Source organism: Centropristis striata, chromosome 9 (assembly GCF_030273125.1).
Source record: "Centropristis striata isolate RG_2023a ecotype Rhode Island chromosome 9, C.striata_1.0, whole genome shotgun sequence".
NCBI lineage: Eukaryota > Metazoa > Chordata > Actinopteri > Perciformes > Serranidae > Centropristis > Centropristis striata.
In genome coordinates, this window is record NC_081525.1 from 2,784,685 (window position 1) to 2,802,527 (window position 17,843).

Here is a 17,843-nt window from a genome sequence, read left to right on the forward strand (position 1 = left end):
CAGTTTTAACCCTGTTTTTCTGTGTTAACTGTTCATTTATCTTCGGTATTAGCAAAATATGCTTCAAAAAGATTCATTATCAGACTAATTTTATCCTTTAACCCTCTATGGTATGCATTATGATGTCAGTTAGGAAAAAAAATGTTTGTAGTGTTTTTTTGTCTTAAAATAGACTAAATAAATATAATCTGAAGAAATAATATAATTATTTTTTTTGTGGATGTTTTTGGGGTTTGTTGTCTGTAGGCAACATTGTACCATAATGACGCACAAGTGAAAAAGAAAGTTTATTAAATGAATTATGTTAAAATTAATTTTAAAAACATGTGTAAAAGATTCAGTAGCTTCAACAGGGAACAATACATAAGATTTTAAATGTAAAAACATTATTAAAGGAACTTTTTTAACCGGTTTCTTGTCTGAATGTTGCCTGTAGGAAACATTGAACCATTGAACCAACGACCCATTGAAATGAATGTCTTCAACAGTCTAAGTGGATGAAACTATCAGAAATGAAGGTTTACTCTCCAATCAGTAGGAATATATTTTTTCCAGATGGAAAAGGGCCAGAAAATGATGTTTTGAGTGATTTTTCGGGGCGCAAAATGGCAAAGCTGTTTCCTTTGGAAAAGTCTGCAAAATAGGGTTTCAATATGGCCTCCTGGAGGTCATGTGACAGATTAAAGCATTGCTATTGGTTCCCTATACTCTTTACAGTATAAAGTTTACGAGAATGCGCAGATTTCTGACATTTAAAGTGGTGAATCTGCGAGAAAAAAGTTGTTGTTTTTTTCTCTTTTTTTCTCGTAAATCAGACTTTTTTCGTGCAGATTTGCCACTTTAGATCTGCAACTTTTTTTCTTATAGATTTGCCACTTTAATCTAGTAAATTTGCAACTTTTTTCTCAAAATATTACCCCCCTCCCCCCGGGTTTGTATTTCTATATTTATTCATATTTGAATAAATATAAAAATACTTTTTTAAAGTATTGCATCACTCAAAAAGATGCATTGTAGAAATTTGACAGGCCAAAAACGGGGCAACACCGAACCATAGAGGGTTAAACAGTTTAAAATGTTTGTTTGCAGCAGTTTACACAGTCACAGGGAGAGAGGACAAGATGTGTGTTTATATCAGCCTGCAGAACACCTTTACTCATAGAGCCAGGTTACGGTTAGTAACCATCGGTGTCTGTCGTTTTAAAAAAAAAAAAAAAAAACAGTGCGTGATGTTTGGTGAATATCTTGTGATTTAGTTTCACCTTGCAGCTCTTTCCCTCCACTTCATTAAGCTCAAATGTACTGTTTCACTGTTTCACTGTTTCACTGTTTGAGTGTTTGAGTGTGAAGGTGTTCCTGCTGCTTTTCTTTCTCTCCGTCACGTTTAAATTCCTGAGGAATGTCTCTGCAGCGCTGCACATTTCATTTTCTCCGTGTTGTTTTTCTGCCTGCTAAAGGAAACATTTATACTTAATTGTAATCAGATGGAAAAAAGGGCAAATTGCACTCAGCTGCTAAACTTTATTGGCATGTTTTCACTGTACAATCATCAGCACTTTAACTGTGTGAGTCGAGGCACGTAGGGAAGAGATGCTCAGTTCATGGAGCTGTCAGAGGTCAGAGGTCACGATCCGTTCCTTATTAGAGCTCCTATCATTAATTTAATATACAGTCATGGAAAAAATTATTAGACCACCTTGTTTTCTTTACTTTATTGTTATTTTAATGCCTGGTACAACTAAAGGTACATTTGTTTAGACAAATATAATGATAAGAACACAAATAGATCATGAGAGATTAAGTTAAGAGTGAGAAATTTTCCATGGTTTTATTGATGATAATGAAAATCATAATCAAGAAAACCATGGACACAAATTGACCAAAAAGACACAAAATTACCAAAAAAGACATAAAATGACCAAAAAAACACACAAATTGACCAAAAAAGGCGTAAAAGGACCAAAAAAACACACAAATTGACCAAAAAGACACAAATTGACAAAAAAAGACACAAATTGACCAAAAAAAGACACAAATTGACTAGAAATGACACAAATTGACCAAAAAAATGACCAAAAAAAGACACAATTTGACAAAAAAAGACGTAAAATGACCAAAAAGACATATAATGACCAAAAAAGACACAAATTGACCAAAAAATGGCCAAAAAGATGTAAAAGGACCAAAAAAAGACACAAAATGACCAAAAAAGACACAAATTGACAAAAAAAAGACACAAAATGACCAAATAAAGACCAAAAATGACCCCCAAAAAACGTAAAATGACCAATAAAATGATTCTGGTTATTGTCAATAAAACCATGTTAAATGTCTAGATATCAGCTCTTAAATTAAACTCTTATGAGCTATGTTGTTGTTATCATTATATTTGTCCAAACAAATGAACCTTTAGTTGTACCAGACATTAAAATTAACAAGAAATAGAAGAAAACAAGGCTGGTCTAATCCTTTTTTTCATGACTGTATGTTAGAATATGTGATGCTGCATTTTCTCCACAGTTGTTTTGTGTGCATGCTCCAGGATAACATGAAACAAACTGATGTTTTAGAGGGGAAAAAGTGAATTTTTTCCCTGTTCATCAGAAGTTTAAAGGGTTCATCCTCTGAGGAGCTGCAGCAGGTTTCATGGCTCGTCTCAGGAAAGACAAACTTTAAACGCTCTATAAATCTGAGTTAGTTTCTAAAGGCAGCACAAACAGATTAATAAGTCTAGAAACAGCCTTTAGTGTCTGATCTGAAACACTTTGAGGCCTGAAGACGTGTTGGTGTTAAGTAGATTAAAAGCCACATTTAAACATTGATGTTTACAGCCGACTCTTCTGCCAACACCAAGCTTTTTACTCCTCATGTTTACAGGCTCATTTACTCTTTACTCTTTAAACATCTTGATCTGATTATTAACTTAAAAACCTGAGAAATATTCCCTTTAAGGCAGGGGTCTCAAACTCGCGGCCCACGGGCCAATTGCTGCCCTTGTGATGATATTTTGTGGCCTCCACCTTGATATGAAAGTTTAATGTGAGTTTTATATGAATGGGACTTTACCGTGTTATGTGTGGAAGGTCCCTTTAATTACTTTTTTTGGTAGTTTTGTGTCTTTTTTAATAATTTTGTGTCTTTTTTTATTCATTTTTTGTCTGTTTTTAGTAATTTTGTGTCTTTTTTAATCATTTTTTGTCTTTTTTTTAGTAATTTTGTGTCTTTTTTAATCATTTTGTGTCTTTTTTTTAGTAATTTTGTGTCTTTTTTAATCATTTTGTGTCTATTTTTTGGTCATTTTGTTTCTTTTTTAAGTAAATTAGTTTTTTTTGTCCTTTTGTGTCTTTTTTTTTGTAATTCTGTGTATTTTTTGGTCATTTTGTGTCTTTTTTAAGTAATAAAGTTTTTTTCTGTCATGTTTTTTTTTTTAAGTAATTTAGTGTTTTTCAGTCATTTTGTGCCTTTTTTTGGTCATTTTGTGGCTTTTTAATAATTGTGTGTCTTTTTAATAATTGTGTGTCTTTTTTAATAATTTTGTGTCTTTTTTGGTCATTTTGTTTCTTTTTTAAGTAATTTAGTTTTTTTTCTGTCATTCTATGTCTCTTTTTTCATAATTTTGTCTTTTTTTGGTCATTTTCTGTCTTTTTTGATCATTTTATGGGGTTTTTTTTGGTCATTTTGTGTCTTTTTTTAAGTGATTTTGTTTTTTTCTGTCATTTTGTGTCTTTTTTTGGTCTTTTTGATACTGCCTCCAGTCTGAGACCCCTTGCTTTAAGGCGTGAGAACCTTGAGGTGAACCTCCCGTCATGTAAATTCATGAAAAGCCTCCTAAGTGTTCGTGTGCAGACGTGTCAACACGGGCTTCTTACAGCACTCCTCCCTGAATTATTTCCTCTCTTTTTATTCCTCATTAGCTTTGCTAAGTGGCCAAAACGCCACGCTAACACTTAGCACGCCGCCTGGCTGCTCCCGGGCCAACAGATGTAAAGTGTCCGAGCTGTCTGACAGCGCGCGGCGATGTATTACCCTGTTTATTCAGCCAAACGCTGCAGATTAATTGCGCCGTGAAGGCCAGGGTTAGCAATGCTAATTTAATCAGAGACTGTTGTTGTAACACGGCCAGACCTGCTGCAGGAATCCCTCCCAAACATGTGAGCAGATTTGTGAGAACATGTTCTCCGGGCCGAGAGGCTTCAGAGAGCAGACGGAGGTTCTCCTCGCAGAGACGCCGCAAATCTGCTCCGACTTCTCTGTTCCACGTCACTCTGAGCTGCAAAACACATTCATTCTGCTGAGAATACACCAGCTATTGTTGCTCACACACTGCTCTCTGTGTGTGTGTGTGTGTGTGTGTGTGTGAATGCATTAAACACACACACACACACACGCACACACACAGTCTCAAGCACAGCTGAAGTTGCTTACTTTACACTTTACATTTGAGTCATTTGGATTTTTGCTTCTAACCAGTGAATTCCAATGAGACGATGACCGTCTGCAGCCTGCAGCAGCCTGAGGTAGTACTGCTGCAGTAATACTACAGTACAAGTACTCTGCTGCAGTATTACTACAGTACAAGTACTCTCTACTGCAGTATTACTACAGTACAAGTACTCTGCTGCAGTATTATTATTATAGTACAAGTACTCTGCTGCAGTAATACTACAGTACAAGTACTCTGCTGCAGTATTATTATTATAGTACAAGTACTCTGCTGCAGTATTACTACAGTACAAGTACTCTGCTGCAGTATTATTATAGTACAAGTACTCTGCTGCAGTATTATTATTATAGTATAAGTACTCTGCTGCAGTATTACTATAGTACAAGTACTCTGCTGCTGCAGTATTACTATAGTACAAGTACTCTGCTGCAGTATTACTACAGTACAAGTACTCTGCTGCAGTATTACTATAGTACAAGTACTCTGCCGCAGTATTACTATAGTAGAAGTACTCTGCTGCAGTATTACTATAGTACAAGTACTCTACTGCAGTATTACTATAGTACACGTACTCTGCTGCAGTATTACTATAGTACAAGTACTCTGCTTCAGTATTAGTATAGTAGAAGTACTCTGCTGCAGTATTACTATAGTACAAGTACTCTGCTGCAGTATTAATATAGTACACATACTCTACTGCAGTATTACTATAGTACACGTACTCCGTGCAGTATTACTACAGTACAGGTACTCTGCTGCAGTACTACCACAGTACAGATATTTTGCTGCAGGATTACTACAGTATAAGTACTCTACTGCAGTTCTACTACAGTACAGTTACTCTACTGCAGTACTACTACAGTGCAGGTACTCTGCTGCAGTACTACTACAGTACAGGTACTCTATTGCAGTACTACTACAGTACAAGGACTCCTCTGCTGCAGTGCTAGTACAGTACAGGTACACTGCTGCTGCAGTACTACTACAGTACAGGTACTCTTTCTGCTGCAGTACTAATACAGTACAGGTACTCTGCTGCAGTACTACCAGCTGTGTAACAGTACTACATTCTCTACTGCTCGCACTAGTCGTTTGTTATTTTCTGTGGTTTTGTTTTGCACATTTTAACCCCACATAGTGTTGTGGACGGTGGTTTTTTAAGGGGAGATAGCAGGTCAGCAGTAGTGTTGTACTTCATCTGAATCTACAAACCTGAATATTAATGTGAGATGCAGCTCAGCACTTTGAGTCAAGATGTTCTGGTCATAAATCTCTAATAAAAATGACTCAGACAATTTAGTAAACCTATTAAAGTGTAAAAGGGTTCAGAGCATTAGTGTTTGGCTTTCTGAAGTCCGTTCTATTCCTCAACTATGTCCCATGAGTTGTTGCAGCAGTTTTTGGGTGTTTACCATTTGTTACACCCTCATGCTGCTGAATAGGTGTTTTTTTAAATATCGAGAATGGATAAAAATGTAAAAACTCCCTTTCAGAATCTCACATTCAGACTCCAAGACCTTTAGAGCAGCAGAGAAAAATCCATGCTGTGATCTGGTTTCAGAAACTTTGTGACATTTAGTAGATTTGTGTTTTTTGTGCGATTGTGTGTCAGCTCTTGTGTTGTGTTGCTGCTTATTGTGAATCTAGTGTGACAGCCATCCATCCTCTGAATGATCCAGGTCTCTAGTCTGGATGCTCCAGGTCTCTAGTTTGTGGTTGTAAAGTTTCATGAGTCATACAAGAGTCTCAGCTTTACACTCAGACCCCATTTATGCAGCTCACAGACTGTTTAGGGACCCCAGGATGCACAAAGATTCACACACAACAGGACACAATAACACATTTTACTGCATTTATCCTGGAACGTTAATGTGGTTGGTACCAATGAATTAGAGGACCCAGAACGGAGCCTTGTGGAACTCCACGTGTCATTTATGCTCGTTATTATCTTGAGAAAACCTGCATGGTTTCTACCCCAAACTGCATTTGATTTGCATAAAGTGTCCGTAAAGAGGAGACTTTTGGGTACAAATAGAACCTATTTTTATTCAGATATCTTGAGGTCAGAGGTCTCAGCTTTCTAGTCGGACCCGATTTATGCAGCTCACAGACTGTTTAGGGACCCCAGGATGCACGAAGATTCACACACAAGAGGACACAACAACACATTTTACTGCAGGAGAAAAACTGCAGGATTTCTGCTCTAACTGCATGAGATTTGCATGAAGTGGGCATGTCTGTAAAGACATCTTTGGCTAAAAATGGTTAAAATGTGTCCTAACTTTGGAGCATTACTTCACCTCCTTCCTGACAAGATATCAGACATGTTTGGTACCAATAGATTCATTAGATTACAGTCTCAGCTTTCCAGTTAGACCTGATTTATGCAGCTCACAGACTGTTTAGGGACCCCAGGATGCACAAAGACTCACACAAAAGAGGACACAATAACATATTTTACTGCAGGAGAAAAACTGCATGCATTCAGCCACAAACAGCTTCCGATAAAGTGCATAAAGTGGACATGTCACGTCTAAAAACAGCCCAAATATTTAATAAAGTATCAGATGAATCAGAGAGAAGCAACCAGGGTCCACATACATATTTTTGTCTTGTTGTATCTCCCGATTTATGCAGCTCACAGACTGTTTAGGGACCCCAGGATGCACAAAGATTCACTTACAGTCGAGCCCATTTTCATTCAGATATCTTCAGGTCAGAGGGCGGCACGTCCTCGCTGAAACAGCCAACGTTTGGTGCATTATATCCTGAACAGATATCACGGCCTGGTTGGCACCAAGAGATTCCTTAAATCTTCTTGTTTCAGTTTATTTTCTGCAGCATTAAAACTGAGCACGCTGCAGCCTCTGAAAGGGGAAAAACGGCAAAAAAATCCATCAAATGGAAAAGAAAGTTCAGAAACAGAAAAAGTAAATAAAAGAGAGAAAGTTATCTGTTATCTCCGATAGAGTTTGTTGATCCAGCTCACACAAACAATCTGCCACTGTCAGACTGGCTTTGTGGTTAAATGTAAACCTAATTAGCATAAAGTTAAATTCCTCCAACACCTCCTTTTCTAACACTTTCTCAAAGCCTCAGATATGAGAGGAACTCTGTCTGTTACCGAGGTTTCCTGACACTGTGTAAATATTAGATTTTCCTGAAAAATGTTAATAAAAGCAGCTGCAGAAGCTGAAGATCTAACTGCACATAGTTGATCATCAGTCAGTGAGTGTTTGGACTCTGCTGCTGCTGCAGCACGCCTTCTCCTGTTTCAGCTCCCGAGGTCGGAGCTGATGAGCTGTAGGAAGCTGCTGGGTTTTAATGGCTGAACTGTAATTTTACATCTGTTCCACTGCTTACACAGCCTCTTCTCTCTGTGTGTGTGTGTGTGTGTGTGTGTGTGTGTGTGTGTGCAGCTACAGATGCAGAACTGTGGGCTAAATGGGAGCAGGCTCTGGGACCAAAGTACCAAGTTCTGGTGAGATCACACAGTTTCACACACATTTTCACTGATGCTGGCCACCTTTAGATGTTAAATACTGATAATTATATCCGTGTGTGTGTTCTTGTGGTTGTGTGTGTGTTCCTGTGTGTGTTGTGTGTGTGTGTGTGTGTGTGTGTGTGTGTGGTCAGGTTGTGAAGTTGGATCCTGTCATTGAAGACGATGCAGAGCTGCAGAAATCCTCAAAGGTGAGAAAACTTAAGACATTTGAACTCAAGTTTTATTACACTGAGCCGTGATGTAAACACAGAACAGATTATAAATGCATTGTGTGTGTGTGTTTCTGTGTTTCTGTGTATGTGTGTGTGTTTCTGCATGTGTGTTTCTCTGTGTGTTTGTGTTTCTGTGTATGTGTGTTTCTGCATGTATGTGTGTGTTTCTGTGTGTGTGTGTGTGTGTGTTTCTGCATGTGTTTCTGCATGTATGTGTGTATTTCTGCATGTGTGTGTGTTTCTGTGTGTGTGTGCGTTCTGCGTGTGTTTCTGCATGTGTGTGTGTTTCTGCGTGTGTGTGTTTCTGCATGTGTGTGATTATTTTTGCATGAATTAATTGTTCGTATGCATTCAACTGTTGTGGCATTCATCAAATATCGTCGTACTTTGTGTTTTGTCTTAGGTAAGATAAACATTTAATAGAGTTTTGTGCAGTGAAATATTAATATTTGTGTATATAAATATATTGTTGCATGCTTGTAGGTTGAGTGAGTACTTCAAGTTCAGCTCAGTGATTCAGAGAACATGTTGCATGAACTCTGTTGATAATGTGTTGCACATCTGCAGAAAAAGTGAAACTGAAGATGTTGAAATGAAACAAATCCTCTCTGAACGATCTGTAGCTGAATATCTAACTGAAGTGTTGCCCAGATATATTTCATCCAGTACATTTATATTATTTATATATATGTTAATGAGGGTTATCTTGTATCAGAAACACATCATCACAGACTTCTGCCTCCACAATGATCCTCCAGTTGAATAGAACCAGTAACTGAGTCCTGTACCTGTTTCTCCTCCTGCAGCTGCTGCCGGTCCACACGGTGCGTCTCGGCGTGGAGCTGGACTCGTTCGACGGGCACCACTACATCTCCTCCGTGGTCCCTGGAGGACCTGTAGACAAACACGGAGCCCTGAGACCAGAGGACGAGCTGCTGGAGGTACACACACACACACACACAAACACACACACACACACACACACACACTCTGTTTCTGTGTTGTGAGGAGTTCCTGCAGGAATCACAGCCAGAAGGAAAACTGCTCACCTGAGTTAACACTCCAGTCGGCAATTATCTGTGTTACTTTTGACTGAAATTCACCATTTGGTGCAGGAAGTGAGAACCCATAGACACTTTGCACATGGCTACATTGTAAATGAATCAATTTAATTATTTAAATTATTTTCTTGAACCAAGACGGGAGAAGTTTAAAAGTTTCAGATGACAGAATCTTTTCTCTCTCAGTCTCTTATTCAGCACATGAAGCTACATCAAACTCATCAGATTGCATTAAACAGAGAGTTTCATTGGCTCTGTGTGTGTGTGTGTGTGTGTGTGTGTGTGTGTGTTTGCGTGTGTGTGTGTGTGTATGTGTGTTTCTGCATGTGTGTGTGTGTGTGTGTTTCTGCGCGTGTGTATTTCTGCATGTGTGTTTCTGCGTGTGTGTGTGTGTGTGGTTTTTTTCTGCGTGTGTTTCTGTGTACGTGTGTGTTATTCTGCGTGTATGTGTGTGTGTTTTTCTGCGTGCATGTTTTTCTCTGTGTGTGTGTGTGTGTGCGTGTCTGTGTGTGTGTGCAGGTGAACGAGGTGCAGCTCTACGGTAAGTCTCGTCGTGAGGTCGTCTCCTTCCTGAAGGAAGTTCCTCCTCCGTTCACTCTGGTCTGCTGCCGACACCCGACCTCTGACCTGGGACCAGAGTCTGATCCTGAGTCTGAACCAGGACCTGGACCTCTGCTGCTGCTGGGACCAGGACCAGCACCAGGACCAGTGAGACAGCCACAGCCCAGCATAGAGGAGGTGAGAGGAACCAGTTAGAACACTCAGTATTGAATATTATTGAGAAAATTTGAGTAAAATCACAAACAAATTGCATTTTTTCTACTGTTTAAAGGTGTTTACATGTTTGAAACTTTAATGACACTTTGTTGTAGATTATGTATGATGATCATGTTGTCATGGAAACAGATTATAAAGTTTCTGCTGTTTGTTCAGATGGAGCTGAAGCTGTCGTCGCTGCTCTGCAGGCAGACAGAACGGAGGGAGAGCGTCAGTGACAGACAGGTACCTGTCTCACTCTCTGATGGTTTACTGCACACGCTGAAGTTATGATTATATAATAATAACAACAATAATAATAACAATACAGGACAGTCAGGAAAGTGATAGTACTCTGGTGGAAACAGCTGAGAGACAAAATACATTTCAATTTATACAAAAGATATCTGTGAACCTTCAGAGTTTTTATTTGGACTTTAAATTTGTGTCATGAAATTTGACTAAACTGAAATAAACAGTGACTTAACAGTGTTATGATTAAAAGGAAAGCTTTTGGATTTATTTGAGAATCATATTTAGAATTTGAGCATGAAAAAACACCGTCCCATTAAAAAGTCAGAATTAGCCACACAGCTCTCTTTTTCCTGCAGGTTTTATTTAAAAAAAATATTTTTAAAAATACATATTGAGAAGCTCACTTATATTTTATTATTTCTCCACCATGCTCTTTTGTTTGTTGATTGATTGATTGATTTATTCATTCATTTATTCAGTCATTTATTTATTCATTCATCTATCTATATATTTGCTTAATTTTCTTTTTTAATTATTATTATTTTTTGTATATTCTTCTTGTCATTATCACAGTTTTTATCTGTTTTTCTCGTGTTTTTGTGTACATAATGTTACTGACTACAGACAGTATTGTACTTTTTGTTTAAAACAAAGAACACAAAAATGATACTACTATACTCTTACTTTTATAGGCCAGACTTAGAGAATGTATGATTTAAATTTAGTGAATGTATAATCATACATTTGTTAAGGATATTACACATATTTGTTGTCATCTTAGTTTGAAATTTTAACCAAAAGTTTTACTGCAATAAGTGTATATCTTGTTAAATACTTTAATTAGCTTAACTAATTTAATTAAATCAGAATATTATGATCAGATAGGAATATGGCACAGGGAGCATGTTTGTGTGTGTGAGGATGATATTATTATTTATATTATTGTCAAATCATAATAATAAAAGTGATTTTAGGTCGTACAATAACTGGATTTTTTTGCATTTGATCTCAGGAGCAGGTTTCCCCTGTGGAGGAGGTGCTGAAGGAGGAGAAGCATCAAGCCTACCAGGAGGAGCAGGAGGAAGAGGAGGAGCAGGAGGAGCAGAGTGAAGCTGAAGGTGAAGAAGAGGAGGAGGAGGAGGAGGAGGAGCTGGCTCAGTGGTCTCCAGATGTTCAGGTGTTGGAGCTGCAGAAGGAGAGAGACAAAGGGCTCGGCTTCAGCATCCTCGACTACCAGGTAACAACCTCACCTGTATCTGTCTCTTTACTACTTTATTAACAGTCATAACTTTTCCATTTTGCATCATATAACAGAATATATAAAAGTCAGTACTATATATAACAGTACTGCAGAACTCTTATCGCTCCTGAAATTCAGGCAGAATATAAAGCCCCCACTGCTGATTGTTTGTAGAAATTACAGTAAAACACAGTCAAATTGTATCAGAAATAAGAAGTAAAATTAAAAACAGAATATCACCGTAGTAGACGCTTTTTAATCACCGTAAATCAAAGAATAGTACAAAACTTTTAAACTGTAGAAAACAGTTTTTTCTTTCATGTTCTATTAAAGGAGAAATACCATAATGTCACAAGGACACAATTACCCGAAACATAAAGGGACTAATTAGTCTAAATTACAGTTTTTGCTGATATTTACATTTAATTTACAGTAGAAAACCCACTCACTGTATTATTAACGGTGAAGTTGTTTGTAGAAATGACAGTAAAACTGTCAAATTGCATCAGAAATAAGGCGTAAAATTAAACATTTAATATCACCGTAGTAGACACTTTTTAATTACCATAAATCAAGGAATGGTGCATTTTCCATGGTTTTATTGATATGGATTTTGGTTATTATCAAGAAAACCATGGAAAATGGCATTAAAATGGACAAGAAATTGAATAAAAAAGGTGGTCAAGTAATTTTTTGTTATTTTTTTTTAACTTGTTTTTTGCAGTTTCTTATTTAACACATAGATAGTTTGCTCATTCGTCTTAACTTTACTGAACTTTTAACTTTTACTTCAGAGGTTTGCTGGAATATTCAGAGTAATCCTGTCTGTCACCATGTAAATGTAGAAGCAATGAAGTAATTTTACTCTCTTCATATGGAAAATACACATAAATTTGTGAGTTTTAGAGTACAGCACACGACTACCAACAAACAACAATAATCAGGCAGAATGTCACAGTAGTTATTATTATTAATAATAATAATAATAATAATAATAATAATAATAATAATAACTTTATTTATATAGCACCTTTTTAAAAACGAGTTACAAGGTGTTGTACAACAGAAATAAAACATATCAAATATATTTTACTGACAATAACAAAGTAAAACCACAAAAAGAAATGACATTGGACTTAAAAAAAATAAAAAATAAAATCACCATTCACAACAAGGTAAATCATACAACAATAATAAAAGGAAATCGATAAAAGTGAGTCTTTAGAAAAGATTTAAAGAAGCCAGCAGCGGTGAGAGAGAACAACAAATGCACCAAAATGTGCAGTAAAAAACATATTTGGTGCAGGTAAAAAACATTATCTAACCTTTTAAAAAGTGCATGCATCAAATTTGTGCAGCAAAAAGTGTGAACTGTGCTCCCCGAGGAGAGAAATCTGTGTGTGAAACAGTTTTTAATGCCGTCAGCTCAACAGAAATATAGATTATAGATGCTTTTTAATCACCATAAATCAAGGAAAAGTACAAAACTTTTAAACTGTAGAAAACTGTTTTATTCATGTAAAATGAAAGGAGAAATACCATAATATCACAAGGACACTATTACCCTAAACATAAAGTGACTACTCAGTCTAAATTACAGTTTTTGCTGATATTTACTTTTAAATTGACAGTAGAAAACACACGACTACCAACAAACAACAATATTTAGTCAGAATGTCACAGTAGTTAATAATAATAATAATAACTTTATTTATATAGCACCTTTTTAAAAACGAGTTACAAGGTGTTGTACAACAGAAATAAAACATATCAAATATATTTTACTGACAATAACAAAATAAAACCACAAAAAGAAATGACATTGGACTTAAAAAAAAAAAAATTAAAATCACCATTCACAACAAGGTAAATCATACACCAATAATAAAAGGAAATCGATAAAAGTGAGTCTTTAGAAGAGATTTAAAGAAGCCAGCAGCGGTGAGAGAGAACAACAAATGCACCAAAATGTGCAGTTAAAAACATATTTGGTGCAGGTAAAAAACATGTTGTAACCTTTAAAAAGTGCATGCATCAAATTTGTGCAGTAAAAGTGTGAACTCTGCTCCCCGAGGAGAGAAATCTGTGTGTGAAACAGTTTTTAATGCCGTCAGCTCAACAGAAACTGAGAGATTGATGGAAACAGAAACATCTCTCTTTCCTCCGACATGTTGATCTCTTCCTCTCTCACACATGAAACACTTCCTGCCAAATGCTCCTGATGCTAGAAGCAACATGTGAGCAGAGCTGCGTGCTGATTGGCTGAGAGACGCTGCTGGTGTGACGACCTTTTGTAGGAAGAAAACAAGTTCAGGTCCAAACTTCCTGTCAGTCGCAGTGAAGTTAATGTGAAAATGTGGCGTCAGGATCAACTTTGATAACTTCTAACATCTCAGACGGGTTTATCACATAATACAGGAGCTGTGTGTGAGTTTTATGTGTGTGTGTGTGTGTGTGTGTGGCAGGTTCAGTGTGTTTATTGTGAGGATGTTGAGCTTTCTGAGACTTTATGGGATCATGTTTAGTGTTGAAAGAGGAAAAAAGGCTCAAAACATAAGGTGAATAGAGGCAAGAAATGGACATTTTGGTGTCACTGCTGCACTGCACGCTGGTAAAATATTAAAACACAAATATTTAATATATATTAATTTCTGTTGGTCTAAATTCATTCTGTCAATTTCATCTTTCACAATTGCATTTGTAGTTTATATATGATGATAAAGGTTTTGGGAGTCGTTAAAAGGATCATATCTAAAATGACATGTAGAATAAAGAGATTCTGACACAAATATCAACTTTTTAAGACAAGTTTCGGTCAGAAAAAGTGATCAAAACTTGTGTTTAATGTTGATATTAGTGTCAGAATCTCTTTATTCTCCATGTGTCATTTAAAATAAACCAGATCCTGTTAAAAACATTAAATTCTGCTTCCTGCAGAGACACTGAAGACATGATTGAGGACAGGAGAGGCTGTTTACACAGAGCAGAGAGGTTTATTATGTACAATATGTGGAGAAAACTGATTTTCGTAAAGTGTTTTTTTTTTTTATAAATGTGTCTTTTTTCCCTGCATTTTTGTATATTTTTTGGTTATTTTATGTCTTTTATGGTTAATTTTGGAGACATGTTTATATTTCAGTATTTTTTTATTCTAATTTTTTATTTTTATTTATCAGAGAAGTTAAACTTTTTCTGATTTTTAGGGTTAGAGTCTGGAAACAGGACAATACTTTATAATTTCTAGCATGTCGAGACCCCATTTTTTCCCCATTTCTGTCATTCTAACTGTTATTCTGCACAAAGACTGTTTGAGTTGTTCTGATTAGGCTGATTCCACAGAGCTGCAGGACTTAGAGATTTATATATATTTCATATATTGCAGTGAAATACAAGGACACAAAGAGGAGAATGTAAAAAGAGCAACAACAAAAATCGTCCTGAAACAGCTCGTTGGGGTTCAGAGTTGTTGAGATTTTCAGTCTGGACCAAACAGAAATCTGTATCTGGACCTTTATTTTATAAATGACACCAGTGTTTCCTGTCACACAGAGTTAATGATCTCCTGGTTGTTGTTTGGTGGATGAACTCGGCTCTCAGAGAGTTTAGTGACTCGTCTGTTTCTTCTCCTGCAGCTTCCTGCAGGAACATAATGCAGCATTAAGTCCAATTTGAGGCGTTTATTATTTAATGTTGTTGCTTTTTAGTTGCAACGACCCAAAGTCCCCCCAGGAGTCCTGGAGTTAACGTTAGACAGACTTCATGTTGCTGTCGGGGAAACTGCTCCTCTCCTCTCTGCTGCAGATCTTTATCTCTAGGCTCAGCTTCACCTCCAAGACCTCCTCCTCCTCCTCCTCCTCCTGCTCTCCTTCCTCCTCCTCCTCCCTCCTCCTTCACCTCCTCCTCCTCTCCTTCCTCCTCCTCAGTCAGACCCAGCTGAGGCGGTGTGTGTGTGTGTGTGTGTGTGTGTGTTTTGGGGGGCTCCAGGTTAACTCCCAGCTGGTCCACATCCATGTCAGCCTGCTTCTGCCCAGGGGTGTGTGTGTATGTGCATGCTTGTGTGTGTGTTTGCGTGTTTGCATGTGTGTGTGCGTGTTTGCATGTGTGTGTGTGTGTGTGTGTCTGTCTGTGTTTGCATGTTTGCGTGTGTGTGTGTGTGTGTGTGTGTGTGTGTGTGCGTTTCCGTGTTTGCATGTGCGTGTGTGTGCGTGTGTGTGTGTGTGTTGGCATGCATGTGTGTGTCTGTGTGTTCGTGTAAGTGTGTGTGTGTCTGTGTTTGTGTGTGTTAGTGTGTGTGTGTGTGTGTGTGTTTGCATGCATGTGTGTGTGTGTGTGTGTGTGTTTGTGTGTGCATGGGTGTGTGTGCATGTGCGTGTGTGTCTGTGTGTTTGCATGCATGTGTGTGTCTGTGTGTTCGTGTAAGTGTGTGTGTGTGTGTTTGCGTGTGTGTGTGTGTTTGCGTGTTTGCGTGTGTGTGTGTGTTTGCGTGTTTGCGTGTGTGTGTGTGTGTTTGCGTGTTTGCGTGTTTGCATGCGTGTGTGTGCGTGTGTGTGTGTTTGCATGCATGTGTGTGTGTGTGTGTGTGTGTGTGTGTGTGTGTGTGCATGTGCATGCGTGATTTCCAGAAGTCCCAGAAGACAAAATGAAATTGACTTTCCTGGTTTAACCGTTCTTCAAAAAGTTTTACTTAAAGAATATATAACTAATATTTTGTTACTCATGAAATCCTTCATGTATAGTTGCAAGAAACAGTTTGTGAACCCTCTGAGTTTTCTGCATTAATTGTGTCATAAAATCTGATCTGATCTGCAAGTCCAAAAGTTTATACAAGCACTTTTTTAATGTGATGATTAAAAATGCATATAAAGTACATGAGTGGAAACAGTTAGTGACTGTAGAGCTCCTTCCCCCTCACTGCTATACCTCCTGATGATGACATCACCTGTCTGTGTGTGTGTGTGTGTGTGTGTGTGTGTGTGTGTGTGTGTGTGTCTGTGTGTGTGTGTCTGTGTGTGTGTGTGTCATGGCTGGTTGGACTTGGCTTCAGCTTCACATTTGGACAAAGCAGCCTGTGTTCAGAGACCAGCTGGAACACACACACACACACACACACACACACACACACACACACACACACACACTTGTCCTGCTACACACATTATAAGCCTCCTGTCCCTAAACTGTACCTCTAACTTTAAACCAAGTTATTTTTTTTCACGTATGAAAAAATCAACTATGAAAACAAGAAAAATAACCGAACAAAGAAATGAACAGAAAACCTAAATACAAATTAAATAAATACATTCTCACAAACAAAAAATATTTGTTTGTTCAATAAAAATATTCACATTATTGTGTTTAAAGTTCCAATTTATTTGTCGTCTGCAGAGAAACCAACAGAAATATATATTTCTCATATTATAACACAAAATTGAGAACTTTAAATGTCTTGACTTGTTGCTCTAAATGTCTTCAGAACATGCATAACATAAAATATGGTCTGTTTCATAAAAGACACAAAAGTGAAAGCATCAAGTGTATCTTTTTCTTCTTCTTCTTCCCTTTGGAGAAGCAGAGTGATGTCCTGCTGTTTGGATCCGAGACTGAAAATAACACAAACTAACAACAATTATTTTCGGCTAAAATTGCTGATTTTGTCAATGGAGTGTGGTGGCTTTGCAGCCAGCGATACATGCTGCTGTGACTGGGGGCTGAAGCTAAACTTTTTTCAGCCAGCTTAAAAAAATAATCAAATATCAGTTTAATTCTGTGTTATGTTTACAATATTTTCTCCTCTTTACCTGGCTGCAGAGAGCTCTTTCTGCAGGGAACTGAAGCTGTTACAGCGGCTCCCAAAAGTCTTCATTCCCCTTTGATGTTTCACCCTTTTGTTGCTTGAAACATGAAATCATAGTCAATATAATTTGGCCTTTTTAAAAAAGGATTTGCAGAAAAACCCCCTCTTTAATATAAAATTGAAAACATAGTTTTACAAAATAATGTCAACTAATTAAAATATATTAGGTAAAATACATTTTTGCATTAGTATTCATACCCTTTAAAGCACGAGTCTCAAACTCGCAGCCCGCGGTTTAATGTGAGTTTTATATGAATGGCACTTTACCGTGTTTTGTGTGGAAGGTCCCTTTAATTACTTTTTTTGGTAATTTTGTGTCTTTTTTTTTAAATAATTGTGTCTTTTTTAATAATTTGGTGTCTTTTTTAAATAATTTTGTGTCTTTTTCGGGTCATTTTATGTCTTTTTTAAAATATTTTTTTGTCTTTTTTTGGGTCATTTTGTGTCTTTTTTTAAAGTAATTTAGTGTTTTTTCAGTCATTTTGTGTCTTTTTTTGGTAAATTTGTGTCTTTTTT

General features: G+C 37.1%; 1 protein-coding gene across 1 annotated transcript in view; it reads left to right on the forward strand.

Annotated features, from left to right (window-relative positions):
- patj (PATJ crumbs cell polarity complex component) overlaps nucleotides 1–17,843 on the forward strand; it is a 211,853-nt gene that overhangs the window by 31,417 nt on the left and 162,593 nt on the right. Inside the window, 6 exon segments of the mRNA XM_059341129.1 lie at nucleotides 7,864–7,925; nucleotides 8,081–8,137; nucleotides 8,968–9,102; nucleotides 9,742–9,960; nucleotides 10,156–10,224; nucleotides 11,246–11,470. Coding sequence (XP_059197112.1) covers nucleotides 7,864–7,925; nucleotides 8,081–8,137; nucleotides 8,968–9,102; nucleotides 9,742–9,960; nucleotides 10,156–10,224; nucleotides 11,246–11,470 — 767 coding nt within the window.